Below are 22,500 nucleotides of genomic sequence, written 5' to 3' on the forward strand. Positions count from 1 at the left end.
AAGGCTCCAATGTTATTTTGTTTCCCTTGAACTATAAGTCTTATCAATTTTCATTATAAATGACTAACTGAGAAAATTGAAGATATTGCCTCCAGTGAAAAAAGCTTTCAAGCATGAGTGGGATCTCAAATAACAATTATATTACTTAAAAGATACTTATAACATCATATGAAACCTCTTAAGCTCAGTGGCAGTGATTTATAGAAGGAAGAGTGGCAAGCAAGCAGAGTTACCATAATGAAAAGTAAATTTTTCTGTGTAAGTAAGTGCTTGAGATTCAGTAATATTTCCATTAGTTAAAGCAAGGGTGGTTAACCTGTGGCATGGGTGCCACAAGTTGGTATGAGCTGCCTCTGTATGTGGCACATGGCATATTGGAAAGGGGATAGGCAGTACAGTGGCAGGTAGGGCAGCAAGCAGAAAGCAGAGCACATCTTCCAAAAAGGTTGGTCTCTTTCCCTTCCCCACTGAGTTAAAGGATGCCCTGCTGAGATTTCAGTCAACATATGGTTTATCACTTAAGTTGTTGTATATTCAGTATGAGATAAGAGCACAATCTTTGTGGTTCTTACAGCCCAGGTTTCTGGAAGCTCACCTGTCTGATGTACTTGACATGTGTCCATTAGGGCTGTGCAGAGCTTTGGTCACTGATTCAATTCAGCAGAGATTCGGCCCAATTCAGCTGCCGAACCTCCAGATCCAAATCGAATCAGAAGACCCTTTAATCTCTCTGAATCAAATAGAACTCTCCGAATCGATTTGGAGAGAGTCAATGATTCAGACGTAGATACAGCTTTAAATGTTTTTTCTACATACCTCAAGGTACCAGGCGGCTTGGGAACAGAGATGGTGGGGTGGATGGAGCGTTCCACAGGAGCATGGAGGGGTCCCCAGCACACTCAGCTGCAGACCCGGAAGTGGACCAGAAGTGTGCGGGGGACCCACCCCCCCAGCACCTGGCTTGGCAATTGGTACCTCCTGGGTCTGGGGGGGCACCAGGGGTCTCCCTGTGACCGCTCACCAAGCTGAGAGGGCATGGGGGGTCCCGCACATGCTCGGCAGTGGACCCAGAAGTGGACCAGAAGTACTTCCGGTCCGCTTCCAGGTCCACTGCTGAGCACACAGGAGGTTTCTCCACGCTCCTGTGGGACGCTCCATCTGCCCCACCATTGCAGCATTCACGAGTCGTGCCTGGTACCTCGAGGTATGTAGAAAAATTTTAAAGCTGTGTCTATGGCCAAATCGCTGATTCTCCGCATCAGCATTGAATCTTCAGATTCGGCTGAATCGAATCGGGACAGTGATCTGAATCAACAAATTGACTCACTGTCCCTTGATTTAAGCTGAATCTGAATCAAATACATCCTGCTTCACACACCCCTGGTGTCCATGACATGGTACATCTAGAGTAATCCCACTGACTTTGGTGCAGCCAGCATTAATGCTAGTGAAAGCAGGAGCCAAGTTTGGCCCTATGTCCCTTTTTGCAACAGATAATTTGTGGCCGAGGAGTTGTAAAACATATTGAGATTCCATACTCACTTGTGACATGCATTGATTCATCTTGGTATTATTTGGGGGGGGGGCAAAAAAACCCCTCAAGTTGCACTAAATGTTCCAAGATAAGCACTATGGCTAGCCTGCATATTTGAGTTTGAAATGGGACCTAAAGTAGGCACACCAGTGAGCACCCTGAGGGTCTACAGGGGGATCTTCAACAACCATGAGCCAGGCCCAGAGCATTCTAACTATTCATTATTTCTCACACTTGGTCTTTGACCTTATAGCCTTGGTAATACTCTCCAGCAGGAGGAGTGGGGCAGGAAACACATTTGTGCACAAACATGTACCCATTCTGTGGTGATTTAAATATATATATATGTATATGTATGTATATTTATGTATGTGTGTGTGTTTATACACATACACACACACACATTTTACATATACATAGATATACATATAGATATTACTCAGACCGGAGAGAAATTTGCTGGGGGCAATGGAGAACTCTGTGAAAAATCCCTCTTGTGCAGAATTCCAGGCCATATTCCTTCTAGCAGAAGGGAAATGTGTATGGGGAAGCAGTTGACATGGGGACAAGCAAGGCAACTTCCTCCTACTACTCCATTTCCCAGTTAGACCCTTCAATTTTATCTGATAATCTAAGAGAAACTTAATTGGACTGAGGACTGCAGAGTCCTGCTTGCTTGTTTTCACAGCTGATCAGCCAAAGTGGGAATGAGTGGATGACAGCCTGGTATCTTCAGGCAATCGTAGACAGGAGAGAGGTAACACCTAGAAATCAAGTTCCTACGAGCATAGGCACAGACAGAAGTGACAGTTTTCGCCCAATCTGGCCACAGAAAGCAGTTTATAGCTGTGACCAAACACAAGTGCACGGCTGCAGACAGCTTTAAAAATTAATGATCCGGTGAAAATCTGACCTCTCATTTCAGGAGGGGTCAGGTGAAGACATTTTAAAACAGAGCCTCTTCTGTAACTTTGGTCTGCACTTCCTCCCGGCCTGTTGCTGTTTTCAGAATGGGAGGGGAGGAAAGGGAACAGAGTAGGTTTAGTCTGGGAGGTTTTCAGCTAGGGTGGCCATCATAGAGGACATTACGGTTTTCTGCTACTCTGTCCTCTGTCCTCTACTGATAAGAAACCAGACAACTTTATGTCCTCTATTTTTCTCTTCTGCTTGAAGAGAAAAATGGAGGACATAAAGGGATCCGGGTTCGTATCCGTAGAGGACAGAGGACAACCAGACTGTCCTTTGTGATGGCCACCCTATTTTCAGCCCCAGCTGCAGGGTGGGGCAGGTGTATTGAAGTCTCCATAAGGTGGGGAGGCTCCAATACACCCACCCTACCCTCCAGCATTGGCAGTGAAACCACTAGAATGAGGTCCCTCTCCTCTCTTTCCCTTACTCCCATTCTGAAATAGGGACAGGCTGGGGAAGAGAAGGGGCTCTTGGTAGGGGAAACTGGCTGCAGGCTGGAAGCCAGCAACTTGATTCCCCACCCCCATTGAACCAACAGTGAACTTCTGCTTGTTTCGGGGGATCGCTGTAACTCAAACTGCTTCTTGCAAAGTGCTCTCAGTTACAACAGGGAGCTGCACTTCTGTCTGCACCCTAGGTGTATCTCCTTGAAAGCTTCCTCCTGCCACTCTACCAGCTACCCAGTGCCTCTGGCTAGAGGCAATCAAGGTCCTGAAAATGCTGTGGGGGAGGCATCTCTCTTGTACCTACCCCTAGCCCTTTGATGCTCCCAAAAGGGACAAAAGTGGGGTCTCAATGTGATTTGATCCTTCATCCCCCTTTCCATGTGGCTTGAGAAAAATACACCCACATTCATTTCCCTTCATGAGTAGAAGGGATGATCTGTCCCTCTGTAATTAAGCCTGTCCTATTTAATGTATCCATCAAGATTGCTTTTTGTTAGTATTATCTAAATTGCCAGCAAAAAGCCACCTATTCAGAGTTCATTATGCATTTTGTGACCAGCATAACCCTCAAGAGGCTGAACTCATAACAGGAAGAAAAAGAGCTGAGTCATTGCTAAAAAATGTGTCAGCTTCAGTAGTTTCTGTGATTGCTTCTGCTTGGTGGTCCTGATTATTGCTCCCAACAGGAAATTAAGGTGGATATTTGTCACTTTGACAAGCAGTCAACATAAATCAATTTTGGGGGCTGCATGAAATACAAGAACCTACACGTCTGAAGTTCTGGGTCATCATGAAATGGGTTTGTAGGGGGATGCATTCAATTAGTCTTCTTTGAGTTCACTTTCAGGGTGGCATCTCTGCTGCCCTGGTTTAGCACTGCAAAGCAAGCCCATGTAAACAGCTCTCAGAAGAGCAGAACACAGGATAGTAAAGCTGACTCATTCTCCTCATATACTAGTGCAAATCACTTGTCTTCTCAAGGTGATGGGCCTCTTGCTCTAATACTTCACATCATGTCTAGTGGTTCCCACCCACACACAGAGCAGATATAAAATTAGGTGTAAATGAGAAGAGAATTGAGATGACAAGTGTACTTAACTGTGCTGAGGAGAAACTAAGAAATATTGGACATACATAGCATTGAAAGAAAATACAGGATATGATTTAACTAAGAAACCCAAGAGCCAGACTCTGAGTTGGTTTCCCAGTTGTTTGTTAACCAGGCATATTCACACTGACTTCAAGCTCGGAGGGAATTTGCCTGAGCAAAGGCCAACTGCAAATAAAGTAAAAGGTTTGGCCAAGGAAAGCATAGGTGAATGACCTTTAACAAGTTACAGTTGTCTGTATTAAAGCACATCTCATTTATTCATTCCTCAGTAATTGTGTTAAGGCAGTAATAAAAATAATTTCTAGTATTATTCATGGTTACAGTCACTCAGGCCTCATAGCTTCTTACATAGCTAACTCACACTGACAACTCTAAACTAATCATTGTTACATCATTAAAGATATGCTAGAGAATAAAGTTTTACTGGAAGATGTTTTCTACATGCATAAATTCAAGCTACTTGTTCAGAAAGTGAGCTTGGAAGGTGTACCTACCTTGTTTTTTTGCAGGAGCCTACCATTATGGTATTGAGGCACCTCCATTTTTCACACAGATTATTTAAATGTGTGCATTTGAGCATCTCTCCTCTATTTACATTAGCTTCAAAGCTCACTCAGAAAGTGATGAAGCATCTGATTAGTCTCACCTCTTCCACAAGGGATCCCTGTTATCTTGGCCAACTTGTCAAGAAAGCCATATTCCCTCTCCCCTCTCACAAGTTTAATCTTGGAGATGCAACAGGATGTGACATTTGAGAGAAGTGCTGCTCCAGAGGCTCTTTCTTAGGTAACACAGTGCACTCTTGTGGAGGCAGGAAAGGGATGATCACTGCTAGCTTGAAATGAACTTGCTGTGTGGGAAGTGGAACATGGACTGTCAGCTAGCTATGCCACACTAGGGGCAGGTTGATATGTTTTGGATGATCTGAAACATTTTTAAGGGCAAGGCACTCATTCTGAAAGTCCAGTGAATTGTATTAATTTAACATAGAAGTCAAAAAGACAGACATTCTGTCCATGTAACTGCCCTACACTGGATGGCACAGTCTTCTTCAGACAGAGATGAAAAGAAACATCCAAAAGAATGTATAGCAGATATTGTGATTCTTTCCCTCTTCCAGTCAATGTGACTTCTGCCTTGCTTGCATTTAGATTTAGCCAGGTGCCTTCATGCCACGTGCTGGCATCCTCTTCTTGGTTTCCAGGCATGCATTAGAAGAACAAGCTTGTGCATTTTACACAAATTTAGGAACATATTGATGAAGTGGTGATACCTTGGTGAGGAAATGGAGAAGGTGATGCCATGGGGCACAATGGAGTTGGCATAGATGGGTCTCTGTCTTAAAACGTGGTATTTCAAGAAAGGTCACAGCCATTCAAAACCCTTTGACAAATATAACATATGAATGAGAACAAGGAACAGGAAGGCAAGGTTCTTTGAGTACATGTAATATCTTTTATTAGACCAACTGAGTACTATATCTTCTCACACTTTGAGCTTCTCTCATTCCTGTTTTCCTGATCTCCAACTATTTTCTTTTTCACTGACAGCCTCTTTTCCAACTTGTCACTGTGATGTCTCCCTTTAGCCTTTTTCCCCCTGCTCTCTTCCCCCTCCCCTCTCTGCTTTACCTTTCTGATTTACCTTTTGCCTTTCTAATTTCTGCCTGTTTACATTCTCACTGACAGCCTGCCACACTTTTAGCTTCTTTCATTGCTTGGAGTCTCAGACCAGCAGAGACTCCCTATGCCTGAAGAAGGGTGACTGCATCCAAAAGCTTGCTAAGAACTTTTTTCCAGCTACTCAGTTGGTCTAATAAAAGATATCACATCTACTCAAATATCCTTGCCTGCCTATGTCCTTAGACCAACACACTACAACCAAAGCAGCAAGGAACAGAAATAAATTCCCTTTAAAAAAAAAGAAAAAATCTTGGAAAACAAAATGCCAGAATGCTGACGTATATTCTCAATAGATTAAAAACAGAAGCTGGAAATGACACACTGATTAATTAACTTTCAGTACTGAAAAAGAGTAATGGGCATTTCTTTCAAATAATTTATGGGAAATCTTATCGTGCAAGCACCATTAGTGTGCATTGAACAAAATTAGGCCAGGTCCACCCTAGACACTGGGAAGATCAGTGCCCTGCCCTGTAGTTGTTCTTGACAGAGAGCTGTTGTAGTGCTAGGAAAAAATGTTTGACCCTACTGCTGTTATTCAGGCAAAGATCCAACTGATTCCATGCAGAATTGGGGTTGTAGGAACAGACCAGGTAAATGCATCAAATTTATCTTCTGGGGCAACTGTTCCCAAACTAGGGATTACATGGCATGTCTACATGTTGCCATATGGCGACTGTACTAAAGCATGGCACAGTATGAGCAGTTACTGCAGCATGCATGCGGCGCACAAGTAGATTTTGCCACTATGTCGCCGTAGTGGTGTGCTGTACCCAGGGTGCTGTACCTCTGGCGACATAGCTGATGATCATGTGCAGACACACATGAATGCTACATCGCCATAGCACACTATGGCAATGTAGCACATTGCTACATCACCGTAGGGCAATATGTAGATGTGCCCACAGTGCTTAAAAAGTGGGGGTTGTGAGTCCTGCTGAGTCAGGGGGTTGGACTTGAAACAGATGTTGGGTTGTACTTCAACTAAAAGTGGGGCTGCTACAGGAAAAGAATGGAAATTGATGCCATAGAGAAAAAACAGGATCAGCCTTAAAGCCAAGAACATAACTTTCTAATAGGACTATTTCAGTGTCATGAATACAATTGTACAGTCCTTATCCCTAACTAGGAAAAGACTAGTTTGTTTCCAATTCACTAGGAATCTTTAACCTGCATTAGAAGTTAAGCATGAGCTGAAGCGCTTTCCTGAACTGGGAACTATCTCATTAGTTGTACAGAAAGGCTTAAAATGCAAATGTGAGGCTTAGCATAAATCACGTATTACTCCAGCATTTAATAACCCATAATAAGAAATATTAGACAAGACCCTTGTATAGTATAAACTGAGATTTGGCCTAGTAAATTTGTGTAATGCTGAGAGATAAATGTGACAGAAAAATTACTCTCAGGGTAGTAATGTTGAATTAGCCAGATAGTTTAACCACAGGCCTGATCAAGCAAAACTGATTTCTGGGAAAAAAATGTGTTTTAGCCTTAGGGTATATTCTTGGGGTTTTTCCCTACTAGGAGCAATCCTATCTCTTTTAAGCTCCTTTTACTTGCTCTTCAAGTAGATCCTGTTCAAAACTATTTAAGAATCAGTGGGAAAATAAAATAACCTTAGTTGCTAATATCTAATGGACAGTCAGCAAGACCATTTGTAGAGCAAGGCAAAAGTGTATAAGAATTTGCCTAGAGTCAATAATATTTTGGTTCAGTAATTGGCACAGAGAGATTTAGTGTCTCACTATTTCGGCTACCATCTTTTTTTAAATATAGTTTCCTGGAAGTTCTTGCAGAATCAAAATGGGCCAGATTTTGCACTACTCTTAGGAAAAGTGAGGACAAATATTATTATTGCTTTTTGAAAGGCAAACTGTATTTTGGCATCTCTTTCAATGAGTCAGTGAGAGAGCTGTGATGGAATCCCATCCTTCCTTTCATTCATTTTCCCAACCTTCATACTTCTTCATAAAAATGCATAAATAAATGCCACTAGGAGAGCGTTCCTGAGCAATTTTACAAGCCAGTGTATATATGCAATAGAGGAAAGAAACATAAATGAAAGTGGCTGAACACAGTGAGAAAAGAAATTAGATTATATATTTTTTAAAATATTTCTTCCACAGTCTTTTTTGTCAAGAACATGACTAGCCAAATGTTACTGTCACATATACTGTTGTAAATGCAGTTTAACAGTGCTGAAGACAATGCACTTACATCAGTGCAACACAAAAAAACAGAGATACTTGTAGTGTACTGCGAATGTCACACTCTTCCAAGACAACAGAACACACAGCCCCAAAAAGACACAATGAATAAGTTCTGAAATGGGGTGAAACTTCATTTAAATATAAATGAAGAGTGAAGAGTCTTGGACTGCAAACAACTGTTGCATTTTTCCCAGGAAAAACAATTTAATCCCAGGACAAAATGCAGTTGTACATATCTACTGTCCCAGGATAAAGCCTAAAAAAGTTTCCCAGATAAGAGGTGGTAACAGTTTGTCCACGGATATTGCGAAGTACATCTACACAGTTATCCTGGGACTGCATCACTGAATCAAAGACATAAAAACATCACTACATTGAGCCACTCTCTAAACTCTAATTAGAATGGCAATATGTGTATATGCCAATCCTGGGATATTTTTGTTCTGGGACAAACACAAGCACAGTTTATCCAGGGACTAATGCCAGGTCTGTTCCTAGGCTTGGTTGCGGTCAGGGGTTCAAATGCAATGTTATGCATTCAATGAAAAATAGTTCTTCTGTAGTTGTTGTTAAATAAGCCACCTAGACTCTATCTTGTTTTCACTAGGCAATGCACATTCCACAAGTAGTATCCTTGTTGCCACTTTCAGCAGAGAGGCCAAGCATTCAAGAGTCTGAAAGTGAATTACCTTTTACAGGTGTTCTCTCCACATCGGTATGGGGTTAACTGATGATGGAGGAAGCATAAGGCAGCTTGACCTGGCAGGCCCAATCCCTGTTCTGTGCATTAACAGAAGAGTCTCTGAGGCTGCCTCAAAGGTGTAACAAGCAGGTTCTTGCTCTGGGCCACAGGAGTAGCAAGGGCTGGTCCAACAGTGGTGCCATTCTTGTGCCTCCTCTAAGTTAGTGCCCAGAACTGGTGCCCACCCCTAGTCACCCACCCCTAGTTATGCTACTGGGTTGTTTAATCACTACCTGTTGGTTGCCTAACCTGGTGCTTAGTTTACATTAAAAGACTCCAGTCTTTATCTATGATTTTTATATTTATATAAATAGACTGGCAAGATGATATCCATCATTGTAATGCCTGTGCTTCACTGCATGCCTTGGGTGATAAACTACAAGCAATTATTCCCAGTGCAACACAGACTTAGTACAGCAAAGACAGTCATGAAGGAACAAACAAGCAGGAGACAGCCACATTTTTAAGTGTGATTAATCAGTAACATTGTCTGCTTGTATAGGATAGATTTTTATTTAAGCACAATCACCGTGCTCAGCACTATACAAACCCAAGAGAGAAAGTCTCAGGGCTGAAATTAACCCATGGGGCACTTTTACACATGCTCCAACATGATTAATTGAGTCTGCTGGAGCATACTAATGAGAACGTTCCAGTGTGCTGCAGCGTCTCGTGTATTCAGCATCCCCATGCTCAAAATGGCTGTGAGGGCACTTTAACTGAAGCTTGTTGAATGAGCTTTAGTTAAAGCACTGCCACCACCATTTTGAAATGTGCGGCACTGAATACATGAGACACTATGGGCATTTTAATTAGAGCGGCTCTTGAGAGCTTCCCCCTAACCCAGAGCACATGTATATGTAAATCAGGAGAAACTCTGCTGGCATCAACCCAGTGAACCTGATGTGAGAAACATCAGTCCACTTGGAGTCTCTCCCTCTAATACAGTGGCTCAACTTCCAGCCCATGGGACAGATGCGATCCCCCTGAACTGTGGCATCTGGCCTGCAGGGTACCCCCATGGCAGTGGAGGAGCAGTGGCAATTAGCCCTGACACTGAACGCCAACTGGGAAACGTATGTGGAACCGATCTAGCATGTGGAACTGAGGCCTGATCTGGCACATGGAGGTGGGGCCATGTGCTGAATTACTTCCACATGTTCCCACTGCCACCTCCACCTCATATTGATTTGGACCCATGGACCTATTTCTTGCACTGGATCTGGCACATGGATTAATTCCACACTACTAATGTGGTCTGCAGCCCAAAAACTTTGAGCACAACTTCTGTAGGAATTTATACCCCTGATTTGACCTTGGCCTCATTACATTATGTGAATTGTGCCATTAAGTCCCATAAGAGTAGGAATTGGGCTCTCTAACATGAACTGTCAATTTAGAACCAGTAGGCAAGGGTGTCCTCTCACAGACATGAATTTTATACAGTATAACCACGAGGGGTGTGCAAAATGGGCCCTATTCGATTCAGATTCGGCCTGAATCAGGGACAGTGATTCAATTCGTTGATTCGGATCCCTGTCCCCGATTCTATTTGGCCGAATCCAAATCTAAAGATTCGATACTGATTTGGAGAATCAGTGATTCGGCCATAGACACAGCTTTAAATGATTTTTCTACGTACCTCTTGAATGCTGCAATGCTCGGGGGGATGGAGCATCCCACAGAAGCATGGGGGGGCCCCCTGTGTGCTCAGTGGCAAACCTGGAAGTGGATTGGAAGTACTTCCGGTCCACTTCTGGGTCCACTGGGGAGCGCACTGGTCCTCCTCCTCCCACCACATCCCCCAGCTCAGCAATCGGCCGTGGGGGACCCTGGGTGTCCCCCCAGACCCAGAAGGCACCAGTTGCTAAGCTGGGAGGGTGTGGGGGGGGGAGGCATGCACTCCCCAGCAGACCCAGAAGTGGACCGGAAGTGCTTCTGGTCCACTTCCGGGTCTGCTGCTGAGCGCACTGGGGAGTCCCCCATGCTTCTGTGGGACGCTCCCTGCGCCCCAGCATCGCAGCATTCACAAGCCACCTGGTACCTCAAGGTAGGTAGAAAAAACATTTAAAGCTGTGTCTATATCCAAATCACTGAATCTTTCCAAATCTCTCCGAATCGGTTCAGAGGGTTCCGATTCAATTTGGAGAGATCTGATTAGATTCAGATTCAGAGATTCAGCCACCAAATCAGGCCAAATATGCACCGAATCGAATCAGGGACCAAAGCTTTGCACAGCCCTAATAACCACAGGGTCTTTAAGGGAGGCCCTCCTGCTGTATGTTGATATAAGGTAGAGGAGCATCAGACCCACAGTTCATTGGAAGACCAGGGAAAGTTAGCTTCAAAGCACTGACTAGAGTCCTTTGACAAAGGACACTGTAAGGCAACCATACTTCTTGTTCCTTAATATTATCTGCTGTGTGTTTTCAGAAGCAAATTCGTAGCTGTAGAAGTCTAAGCATTTTATATAGCGCTGTCACTCAAAATCTGAGGGATCCTGCCTCAGTTTGCAAGGGACACTGTAATGCCAATAGGACAGAATCAGCCAAACCCTGCTATGCAGCAACCTACACAATGAATGAGATGGCTTCTCTTGAGTGGGCCAGTCAGTGGCATTAGAAACAAAAAGAAAAGCATAATTTTGGACATAATTTGACAAGTGTGATACTATGTTATTAAGTAAAATCTTACGCTAGTCTATAAAATGAAATGCTTAGGGTCTGCTCACCCATGTCTCTGTCTAGTTTGAAGTTTTCCTCTCCCTGAAATCAACATAGAGAAATATTAGGAATCAGTGCAGAACTATGTTCAGATATTATGTTCATTGGCATCACAAGGGTAAGGTAGTCTCAGGTAATGAAAGTACCTCAGCTAGATTTCTGAGTCTCAGTGTAATGTGCTCCTGGTGTGAGAAGCGGACAGACATTTTATGTACTGACTTCAGAGTCCAATTGTTCTGAGCAACATAACTTTCTTTTAGCATGCTTTTTAGCAATCCAGTGCTAAGGTGACAAAGGAGTCACACTTTCATGTCAAGCACAAATAAGAAAGTCTCTTTGTCCAAATAAGAAAGTCTCCAGCCATTGCATGTGCATCCAAGAGCACACCAGAGGCTAAAGATACAGAGGCTAAAACTGTTCAGCCATTTCACAAATGGTGCTCTTACTCCCTCATTAAGTGTTGCCAGTTCTGCCAAGTGCTTCCATCAACATTATCAGACACATCTGGATTGAATCATCATTATCCAATTCCCAAATATAGGTTGACACTTGGATATTCATGTGATTGTGCCACTTGCATCAGACATGACAGAGGCATCTAGTTGGTGAGTCAACATTTGGTATTAACTGCAGTCTCCTTACTTAGTTTGCTACATGGCTTTGTAAGCACATCAAACAAGAAATATATTAAAAATGACCTTGTGATAACTTCCTTCAAAGAGTGGCCTCAGGGTGGTTATCATGGAAGTCACTGTACACTCACTCAAGAAAAGCCCTACCGCTTGTACTCTCCAAAGGACCATTGGTATGAAAACCTGCTGACGAGAGCTGGTGAATTCTTCGAAAAGCTAATAAAAATCTTATTTTCTACATACAGTATCATGTTTGGACCACTTTGCCTCTCACAGATCTAAGGAATAAGCACAGGCTCTTTCTTTTAATCTGTGACTAAGAAATAACCAGCTTTTACGATCAAGCCTACAACTTCATTGACCAGGGTCAAGGAAATACGAGGACCCAAGGAACTACCAGAGTTGCTTCACCAAAACCTTCTCAATTCATTTTCTTAAAAAAGGAAAGTTGGACAATGTTCAAGAGTTAGTAGGATCAACTATGTCAGCAGTTGGATTCTTGATCAGAAGCTATGCATTAATTATTTCAGAATAACTGGCTGCCTGCAACTCTCCATAGAGAAGTGAAGACAGCCTTTACTAACTGTATGCCTAATGCTTCCATGCTTGCCTTCACAATTCAGCACACCTCCAGAACTACAGTGAATAACACTAACTGAAACAAACCAAGATGATTCAGTATTCATCCCTTCAAGTCTTCTTTGTTTCCAGAGAAGTAGATACTTTGATGCAAGTTTGGGCAGCTTTGTCCGCAAAGTAACATGAGACTTCTTCACAGAAAGAAATAAGAAAAACTCCATAACCAAATTGGGACAACTAAGACCAGACTCTATCATTGGAAATGCTTTGTTTTCTGAGGATACTGTAGTGAAGACAAAGAAAACTCTCTGTCTTATACACAACACATGGTACAATCATAATCTTGCGAGATCTCTACCAAAGTTCTGGCAGTAGCCCCTCTCTTTCTACCCAGCTTAAGTAGAAAAGCTGTAAAAGATACAGAAAGAGGAACTCTACTGATACTGTAACCTGGGTGAACCTGGTTGTGTACCCCCTTCTCCAATTGAAGGGAGATGTTGGCAAGGCAGGTGCTCTGTGGAGAACTGCTGGCTACATGCAGCTTCCCCTCCCCCATAGAAAGTCAGGTCCACACTTTACATCTTAAATGAATACAAATTTATTACTATATATAAGATTTACAGAAAAATAACTTTAATAAACATATGCAATAGGGCTGTGCAAACCTTTGGTCGCTGATTCAGTTCGGCCCAATTCAGTGGCCGAATCTTCGAATCCAAATCAGGAGACCCTTTAATCTCTCCAAATTGAATTGGAATCCTCTGAATAGATTCAGAGAGATTCAGAAAGATTTGATGATTTGGACATAGACGCAGCTTTAAATGTTTTTTCTACATACCTCAAGGTACCAGGCGGCTTGTGAATGCTGAGATGCTGGGGTGGACGGAGCATCTCACAGGAGTGTGGGGGAGTCCCCAGAGCACTTGGCAGCAGACCCAGAAGTGGACCAGAAGCACTTCCAGCCCACTTCCAGGTCTGCTGGGAAGTGTGCAGGGTGGGTGCCTGCATCTCCCTGGCTTAGCAACTGATGCCTCCTGGGTCTGGGGGGGCACCTGGGGTCCCCCCGCAGCCAATCACCAAGCTGGGCGGGGGTAAGGGGGGTCCCCCACACACTCAGCGGCAGACCCAGAAGTGGACCAGAAGTACTTCTAGTCCACTTCTGGGATCACCGCCAAGCACACCCGGGGGGGGGGGACACGCATTCCTGTGGGATGCTCCATCTGCCCGAGCATTACAGGGTTCACAAACTGCGCCTGGTATCTCTAGGCATGAAAAAAAAAACATTTAAATCTGTGTCTATGGCCAAATTGTTGATTCTCCAATTCAGCATCAAATCTTCATTTTTGGATTTGACAGAATCAAATCCAGGACAGTGATCTAAATCAACTAATCAAATCACTGTCCCCAATTCGGGCCGAATCCAAATTGAATATGGCCTGTTTCACACACCCCTAATATACAATATATAATCACTTATACAATACTGTATTCTATAAATAACAACTAGAGGATTATCCCATCTCAAGGGCTTCACACTCTACACAGGAAATTAACTAACCTAGAACAAATAACAAACAGGTAAGTAAAGGTGAACCATATATAAGTATCAAGAAGGGTATCACTAGAAAATACATATATAACTAATCATTTAGACTATCAAGAATATAGGTAATATTTACATAGTCTTATATCCCACTTCAAGATACAGGTAACTATCCCACTAAGAATTAAATTTAATTTTAATACTTGTTTTACAGCTTTACAGTCCATTAGATCCAAATTTACTTAAACATGAAATGTAAACATATAAAACACATACTTAATTACTGCTTAGCCTCATTATATCAGCTTAACAATTTTAATATACCTCTTCAGTTCAGACTTTATCAGCATGCAGTCATAATATAAACATAAAATATAAACTATATAATATAGGATGCCCATTCACAAAATATAAGGTGCAACCCCCTTTGAATATAGCTAACTTATATAAAAAACCCCAAGGCCCAGACCATTCTATAGCATTGGCTGCATTACCGGGGGGAGGCAGGGGGCGGGGAGGAGGGAAGAAACTTCCCCTGTGCCCTTTAGGTTTACCCCAGACCAGCCAAAATGCCTTCTAAAAAACTATAATACATTTAAAGTCAGGGAGCCCTACCCTTCTTGGCTTCCCCTTGAAGGGTCAGCTCCACTGAACCAGGTGGACCCTCCCCTGTGGGAATCCTTTTCCCTGGAAGCTCACACTCCAGGGAGCAGGGTGGAGGCTCCTTGTCTCTCCCGCAACGAGTAACCACTTGAGGCTCCAGCAGTCTCTTTCTGGGCCCACCGACCCTGGTTGCCCTGTGCACTGTGGTGTGCACCAGTGGCTTCATTCCTGAGCCCAGGGTTGGGGCCCCAAGCTGCTTTGCTGGGTTCCGGGGTCTCGGTCTCTGCCAGGCTCTATGCAAGGCTAGGGTTTCAGATACCTGGCCTCGTGCCAGGGAGGTTGCAGGCCCTAGCTGCCTCATGCAGCTTCCAGGGCCTGGGTCCACTCCTGGGCCCTCCGTGCAGTGTTGCCTGCACCAAGCTTTCCTGGCCTCGTGCCAGAAGTTGAAGGCCCAAGCTGCCTCATACAGTTCCGGGGCCTCGGTCCCACTTGGACCGCACTGTGCACCGTCCATACACTGACCCTGGCTGCTTACCAGGGGTTGTGGACCTGAGCTACCTCATATGACTCCCAGGGCCCTGGTCCAATCCTGGACCCTCCATGCAACGCTGCCTGCACTGGGCCCCTGGCCTCATACCAGGGATTTTGGACCCAAGCTGCCCCATATGGCTCCAGGGTCCCCATTCCATGCGCCAACCCATGCACTGTGCCTCTGGCTGCATGCCAGAGGTGCAGACCCAAGCTGCCTCATACACCTCCAGGGTCTCAAGCCGTGCACTGCTGTCACGCTTCTCAGCAGCACTGCTGTGAGCCACACCGCTCGCCACTCCCCATCCGGCAATGAGAAGGGGTCTTCAGGCTCTTCTGGAGCTGCCACATTTGCCCTGCTGGACAGCTCTCCCCAGCTCTTCTTTAACCCATCTTCCCTCTTCTCTGTCCCTGACAGCAGTGTCCGTGTGCTGAGCACGCTGTTCTTTTATAGCCTCCGGAGGCTCTGCCCCCAGATTGCAAAAAGGACCAATCAGGGTGAGGGGCAGTAGGGTCCTCACTCAGGTCCAGGCTCTTCGCCTTGCCTCAAGCATGGACAGTGCAGTCTCTCCTCCGTCGCCTCCTGAGTAGTGGGAAAGTCCCACCAGTGGCTCAAAGCCCTTTCAAGTCAGCAAGCCGGGTTGCTACCAGCATGCCCGCCACAATAGTGGTTAGCAAAAGACCATGTTAAAGTTGCATTAAGCTGAATTGTTTTTATTACCACAAGGGAAATTTATCACCTTAAGGACACCCTGGATACAAAGAAGACAATGAGGAATCTATAACAAAGGTGTAATACCAAACTCCCAGCCTTCAACTTTGATTCAAGAGTGTGCTCAGTTCTATGAGGAAAGCTAACAGGCACTACAGTAATATGAATAAATAATGATAACAACGCTTTTGTATCATATGCCAAAAAATAAACCAGACCCTTCCTCTCCTCCTTCCACCCAGCTGGACCAGTCTGTGCTGAAAGTGGCCTTAAGGCATCATCCGTTTTTGTGAAGTCAAGATCACCATTTTCTACCAACCACTGAATGATGCTGAGTCTGTTAGCCATCAATCTTGCATTAAACAACATGAAACAAAGAACATGATCCCTCTTCAGTAACAGGAGGAACCAGGATACATTTCCCAACCTTTGACCTTTTGCTGGGTACTCACTGCTGTTTTACTCCCAGGATTCTCCTGCCTGCTTACTGCAAGGGGAACGAACCAATGGCAACTAATCACATTCTTCATCACCAAAATGCATCAGCATTGCCTAGCTATTAGAATTAAATGCTTTTGAAATGTTTTGCATACAATTTTCAAAATACTGTGGCTTAGCAAGAGCATTCAGGCAGACTTTAAAATTATATTCAGGGTAGATGCAAGTTTAGAAAAGTGTAAATAAGTTCTACTGAAACATGGAAACTTATATTTTCCAAATAAAATTAAGCTATTGATTTCTGCAAATGAACAAGATCAAGTTGTGAAGGATGTATGGTTTCTTTACAGGCCCAATTCTGCCTTCATTTAAATGGATGCAACTGCCACTTACTTTTCATGGACTAACAGCTGGGTAAATAAGGGTAGAATTTGGCCAGTAATGATAAAGACCAGTGCAAAGACACATCAAGAGAGCTTTCCATTTGTTTGATGTCTCAGCTATGCTGCATGTCTGGCTTTTTTCACAGGACTGTATTTTGTATTCGTTAGAGCTACAACATGCTGTCATGCTTCGCCATGGTGGATAGCTAAATTATCTGTGGTACCAGGGTTAATATATAATCACCTACTACAGAATGACAAAACTTGAAATAGAAGATTGAATATTGAGTCTGCAGACCCTCCCTGCTATTATTTCCCAACAGCACAGCAAAAATCTTTTGTTTGATATCTACAGACTGTAGTAACCACTCTGATCAATACTACAAGTTGCAGTTAAATGGTTTTTGCTTGTGTCTGTGGCACTAATCTCAGTCTTTGTCCCACTCCAGTTAATAGGCTGCATTATTGGCAGACAAGGCAGTAAGATAAATGAAATCAGGCAGATGTCAGGAGCGCAGATCAAGATTGCTAATGCCACAGAAGGCTCTGCAGAGCGACAAGTTACAATCACAGGATCCCCTGCAAACATCAGTTTAGCACAGTACCTCATTAATGCAAGGTAAGTTTGCTTTGTGATACGCTTCTGCAAGCTTGCTTTGTCTGTTATCCAGCTCATTGTGTCCAGGATAAATCCAGAAAATTGCTTTGCAGTGTCCATTCTGCATAGTACGATTGATTACCTATTTGTAAATCCTGTATGATTGGAGCCTGTGTTTATTGGTGGTCTATATGGAAAGTAGCTTAATCTGGTGCAGTTTTGTTTGCACTGAATCACCAGAGCTCAAGTCCTGAACATTCCCGTTCTGCATCTAGCTAGCCTCTGAGATCACTACAGTAAATGATCCTGTCATAAATTCTTCGGGAGATAATGCTTTTCACAGAACAAACTGATAGTAATGCAAAACCAGTTTGCTGTCCTAAATGGCAACTAGAGTGAAACAGATTACAAAACAGATTTAATTTGCTAGCTGGAAATTGCTTCTCAGAGTTGACATTAAATAGAAATTTGGTTGCTAAAGAGACATGGGACTTATTTTTTCAGAGACAGCTCCATAAATTTGTAAAATGTGCACCCTAATGAGACAGGGTAAGAATTTGTTTCTACACTTTCAGTGACATAGTTAATGAAAACATTAGTTGGTTGGTTAGTTTTTTGGGACTGTTTCACCCTTTATCAATTTTGATCTGATTATTTAGGAAAATATTAATACTGATATGCAAATAGCAATCCAGTTGATATTATCGCTAGAAGAAAGTGCCATGGATATAACGCTGTCTTAAGTCTGCTTGTAAATGATGTACCAAGGCAATATATGGAAAAATTGGATCTATATATTATGCTCTCTCTTTAAAATACAGTGACATCCCCGAAATCAAATTGCTTTCTTGAACATGCTTGCGGCTAGAGTAATTTAAAATAGGTAAACCAGCATAAGGGTGATTGTGCGTTGGGTTATAGTCCTATCAAATCCAGAAGCATCTATCAAGCTAACAAACCTCTCCACCAGGACCACCAATATTATCTGACAGTCAATGGAAAACCATGTAGACCCTATGAACACAGGAAAAGGATCTCTTTAAAATATATATGTAGTCTTACATCATAGCAAACAAACTATATCTTTTTGGTAACTTTGTATGATTTGAAAGTAGCTTGCTAGGGACAGATGTCCAGATATATGGTAGCATGAAGCTTCAACATTAGCCTAGCCCATTTCCAGAATCCTAAGACATGCAACTCTGAGTATTTAAATTATTTGTAGCATATAAATCACTTCCTTAAGCCCTGTGATCAAATAAAAATGTGTTCCCTCCTTTAACCCTTAAGGATATGTTCTTCTCTTGGTGTTCAGGGATTCCCCACACATCGAGACGAGAATAGACCCCTTCACTTTTAGTTGCACAAACACCATATGGCATGCATCTGGATTTCAGAAGATAACAATTTAAGATCTTCAAGACAGCTAAAGCATGCAAATATAATAATGCACTTATTAATGGAGTTGCAGTGAGCTGCTCACCAGAGACAGAACCTCTAGTGAACAAACTGCTCTTTGACTCAGTTAGAAAAAAGCCTGTGAACTCTCTCACAGTTCTGTTTATTACTGGCTAATGGTTCTTTTAATGAAATGGGATATTTAAAAGGTCTTTTAACACCCTTTTGCAAAGAAGAAAACTGCTCAGCAATCACACACCATGGATACTATATACCTGTGAAACTAAAAACAAAGTAGTACTTTCTTCCTGTTGAATTTCTAGGTAGAAGGCATTTGTTACCATCATATACAATAAACCATTCATATATTATGTACCATATGTTGGAATGTATCTAGATAAAGTGACTTCATTTGTAAATGAAGAGTCTTAAATCAATGTATAATAAATTAAGCTCTAAAGTATCATAGGTAATTAAGGTGGCCTTTTCATTTAAAAAAAGCTATGCTACGTGACCAGTTGTTTGGCCAACAGATATACTGAGGAGGGAGGTATTCTGTTGATGTAGGTACCACCTCAGCAACAGCACAAGGTGGAAGTTTCACCAGAAAGGCCAGGAATTGAATGAGAGATGGATGCTGAATAGCCTCAACCCAACAAGGGGTCTTCCCATGTTATGGTTTAGGAGCCATGGCACGGCCTGAGGGAAATAGACCTTGTCACTGATGGTGCAGCACCTCTTCTATGGATATATGGAGTCAACTTCAGTGTCCAGGGTTGCAAGTCCAAAACTTTTTACAAACCTCCACATTTTCTTATTAAAAAAAATGAATTATGCATAAAATATAGATGTGAAATAAATTGCTATTGGAAAGAGTTGTGTATAACATCAAAACGCTATGCTTCCCAATCACCCATGGTAATACAAAAATAGTAGACCTACTGCTAGACCATGGGTCACATGTTTCTGTGCCATTTCTGGACTTCCTTTTTGTTTCCTAGTTCAGAGAGTTACATCTGACTTTGACTTCCATGCTTCAGACTAGATTAGCACAGTAGGTTATAGCATGCTGTTACCTAATGCCATGGGTCTTAGTTTAGTCCCTGTAGAGGCCAAGAGATGTGAAAGTGCTAGTCCCATACAGTTAGCTGATGTGGTAATACTTCTAGAATTCAGTGTCTAGCAGGCACATCATGTCACAGAAAGAACAGCTTTTCAAAATCATCTGAAATATTTCTAGCCACATGTGCCTTTTTAAAATCTTTTACCAAGCAAGTCTAAATTAGGTTTCTTTTTTCTGCAGCATCATAGTAATGTAAGGATACGTGCACTAGAGTAAATTTTAGAAAATTAAAGCTGCATAGTCTATGAAGACAAATATTTAAAACTTCTGAAACCTTATTCAGGGTTGGAGCGATATATAGCAACAGTGACCTTTGTACATGACAAATGTGTCACGTTTTAGTTATTTGTATCAGCAAGACCTTAGTTCCTGTCATGGGTGCCAAGTACATGGGGGCCCGAGGGAGGAGGGCTGTCACCTGAAACACATAAAACTTTCCACATGTCCATCAGTTTAGCCCTCTCCCACCCTCCCCTCCCCCCAGCAAAAATTAAAATTGGCACCTATGTTTCCTGTAGTTTTCTGTCCCACAACAGGTATTCAGACTGAATCATGTAACTTCAAGTAAAGCATTTAAATTCTATTTCTAATAACTGGGCTTCTCAATGTCAAATTATAGTTTGGAAAATTCTTACTAAAAATGAGCTACACCAGTTAGCTTTACTCCATGCAACATCCTACTCCTTTGAAGCCTAAATGAATTTCAGTCAGGGTGACTTTCTTCTTGTTAAAGGGCATTTCATGGAAGATAGTTATCAATGTAGAATTAAAAAGTATTTGATTAATACAGTCGAAGTCAAAACTCAATAGCATGGGTCCGTACCTATATCAGTTTCATAAACATGAAATCCCCCCCATTCCAGAGAATGCAGAAAGTGGCCCTCACCATCTATGTTCAGCCTTTCCCCAAAGAGGAACTCTGTAAAACTGTCATCCCAGAGCTCCACATGATTCATGCCTCACTGACTTACCAGTAAACAGCTGGATTCTGGTAACTGCAAGCTGCATAGCACCTCTGGAAGCCAAGCTGAGTTCTTTCTGCCTTATGCATCATCACAATGTATAGTCAGCAGGCCCATTTTAGCAGGCCCTTAGTTATAGCTGTGCAACCAAGTAACCTGATGACAACAAGGCAAGGCAGCTGTAAATGAAGCCATCGCTCCAGAATCTTTGTTACCAAGGATGCTACATCAGAAAAAATGTTCAGATCCTAGGCTGAAGTTTCAGATTCGTGATTAGAATGCCCCGCCCCGCCCCCCGCCCCTTTTTTTTTTTTTTTTTTTTTACGTACAAAGTCATTTGATCAAGTCATGGAAGGGCAATAAACATTGCAGCCCCGTAATGTCATTTTAACAGGCATCCCTTGAACTGAGACTGAGCTGTAAATGCAAAATGCAAGTTTAGAAAATTAACTTTGCAAAACGTGCAGTATTCTGGGTAACTGTCAGTCACCAAGCTGAGACCATACCCACCCTGAAGCTGGCTCGAAATTTCAGGGACAGGTAAGGGGCAGGTTATGTGTAAATTTGAGATCCATGTTGATTGAGGTTTCATATTTTCATGGCACTGTTTACTGTATAAAGTTCTTTCTATGAAGGAACAATAAGTAGCTGCAACAATAAGGCTAAAGAAAGAGGTGTTTGTCTGTGGGGATGGAGGAGCTTTGTGGAGTTCAAGGATACAGAAATCAAAGTTTCCTGTTTCACAAATTACATCTGCATTTCACAACCCTGCTAAACTGCTCCTTAACCTTTACTGGCATACCTGAGAAGGGTTGTGCTTTCCCACTCCTTAACAGAAGGGGAGAAGACTCCCAGAAGCCCACTCCATTGTGAGAGGGTAAAGACCTAGCATCTGCTGCACAGCAATCCTCCTGCCACATGCACCCCCTAGCCCCACAAGCTCACACAAGCCCTGGGCTCCCTCATACTTTACCTTTAGCAACAGTTGGAGGATGGGGAGAGAAACTATAGTCGAGCACCATGTCCTCTGTCACTTTCTACGATTGTTTCATCAGCTGCCTTTGGGTCAAGAAGCCCAAGGCCACCTAACCAAGGTCGTTTTATGGTTACCTTTATCCATCCAGCCCTGGTGAGCAGGAGACATTCCTGCCAGTTATTTTCAACTAGATTGAGCTGTGGGCTAAGTGGAAGCCAAGCCAGGTGCTTGGTAGGCCTGTCCCAGGGTGAATTTTCCTCCGTTCAGGAGGGAGACCCGAGTGTGGTTACTCCTTAACTTTATGCACTGTGGCTATCTCAGTCCTATAAAGCTTAAAGAAATAGTAAAGCAGAGGTAGGTTGAAATGCTTCCCAGTGTGATGATGGTTTGGCTGGCAGTTCTCAGGAGGCCCTCATCCCTGATTAATGTTTGTTAGATTCATAATTGGTAGGGTTGGAAGGGACCTGAGCAGATTATCAAGTCCAACCCCCTGCCCTGGGCAGGAAAGAGCGCTGGGGTCAGATAACCCCAGCCAGGTGCATGTCCAGCCTCCTCTTAAAGACCCCTAAGGTAGCAGAGAGCACCACTTCCCTTGGAAGCCCGTT

The 22,500-nt window shown here is 43.0% G+C and overlaps 2 protein-coding genes across 13 annotated transcripts in view; one reads left to right on the plus strand and one right to left on the minus strand.

Moving 5' to 3' along the window:
• Positions 1 to 22,500, plus strand: part of LOC102558349 (poly(rC)-binding protein 3) — a 929,340-nt gene that overhangs the window by 889,509 nt on the left and 17,331 nt on the right. For 6 of the 11 annotated variants that reach the window (XM_059728516.1, XM_019485665.2, XM_059728520.1 and 3 more), the window contains one exon: positions 17,288 to 17,457. In XM_059728516.1, coding sequence (XP_059584499.1) covers positions 17,288 to 17,457 — 170 coding nt within the window. Of the gene's footprint in view, positions 1 to 17,287; positions 17,458 to 18,257; positions 19,301 to 19,401 lie in introns of those variants that run through there. The other 5 variants (XM_059728517.1, XM_059728519.1, XM_059728518.1 and 2 more) reach the window with 5 other exon arrangements.
• The window catches only part of ZNF830 (zinc finger protein 830), a 109,874-nt gene that overhangs the window by 55,663 nt on the left and 31,711 nt on the right, over positions 1 to 22,500 (minus strand). The window lies entirely within an intron of this gene.

The sequence above is a fragment of the Alligator mississippiensis genome, chromosome 5 (genome assembly GCF_030867095.1).
Source record: "Alligator mississippiensis isolate rAllMis1 chromosome 5, rAllMis1, whole genome shotgun sequence".
Classification (NCBI taxonomy): Eukaryota; Metazoa; Chordata; order Crocodylia; family Alligatoridae; genus Alligator; species Alligator mississippiensis.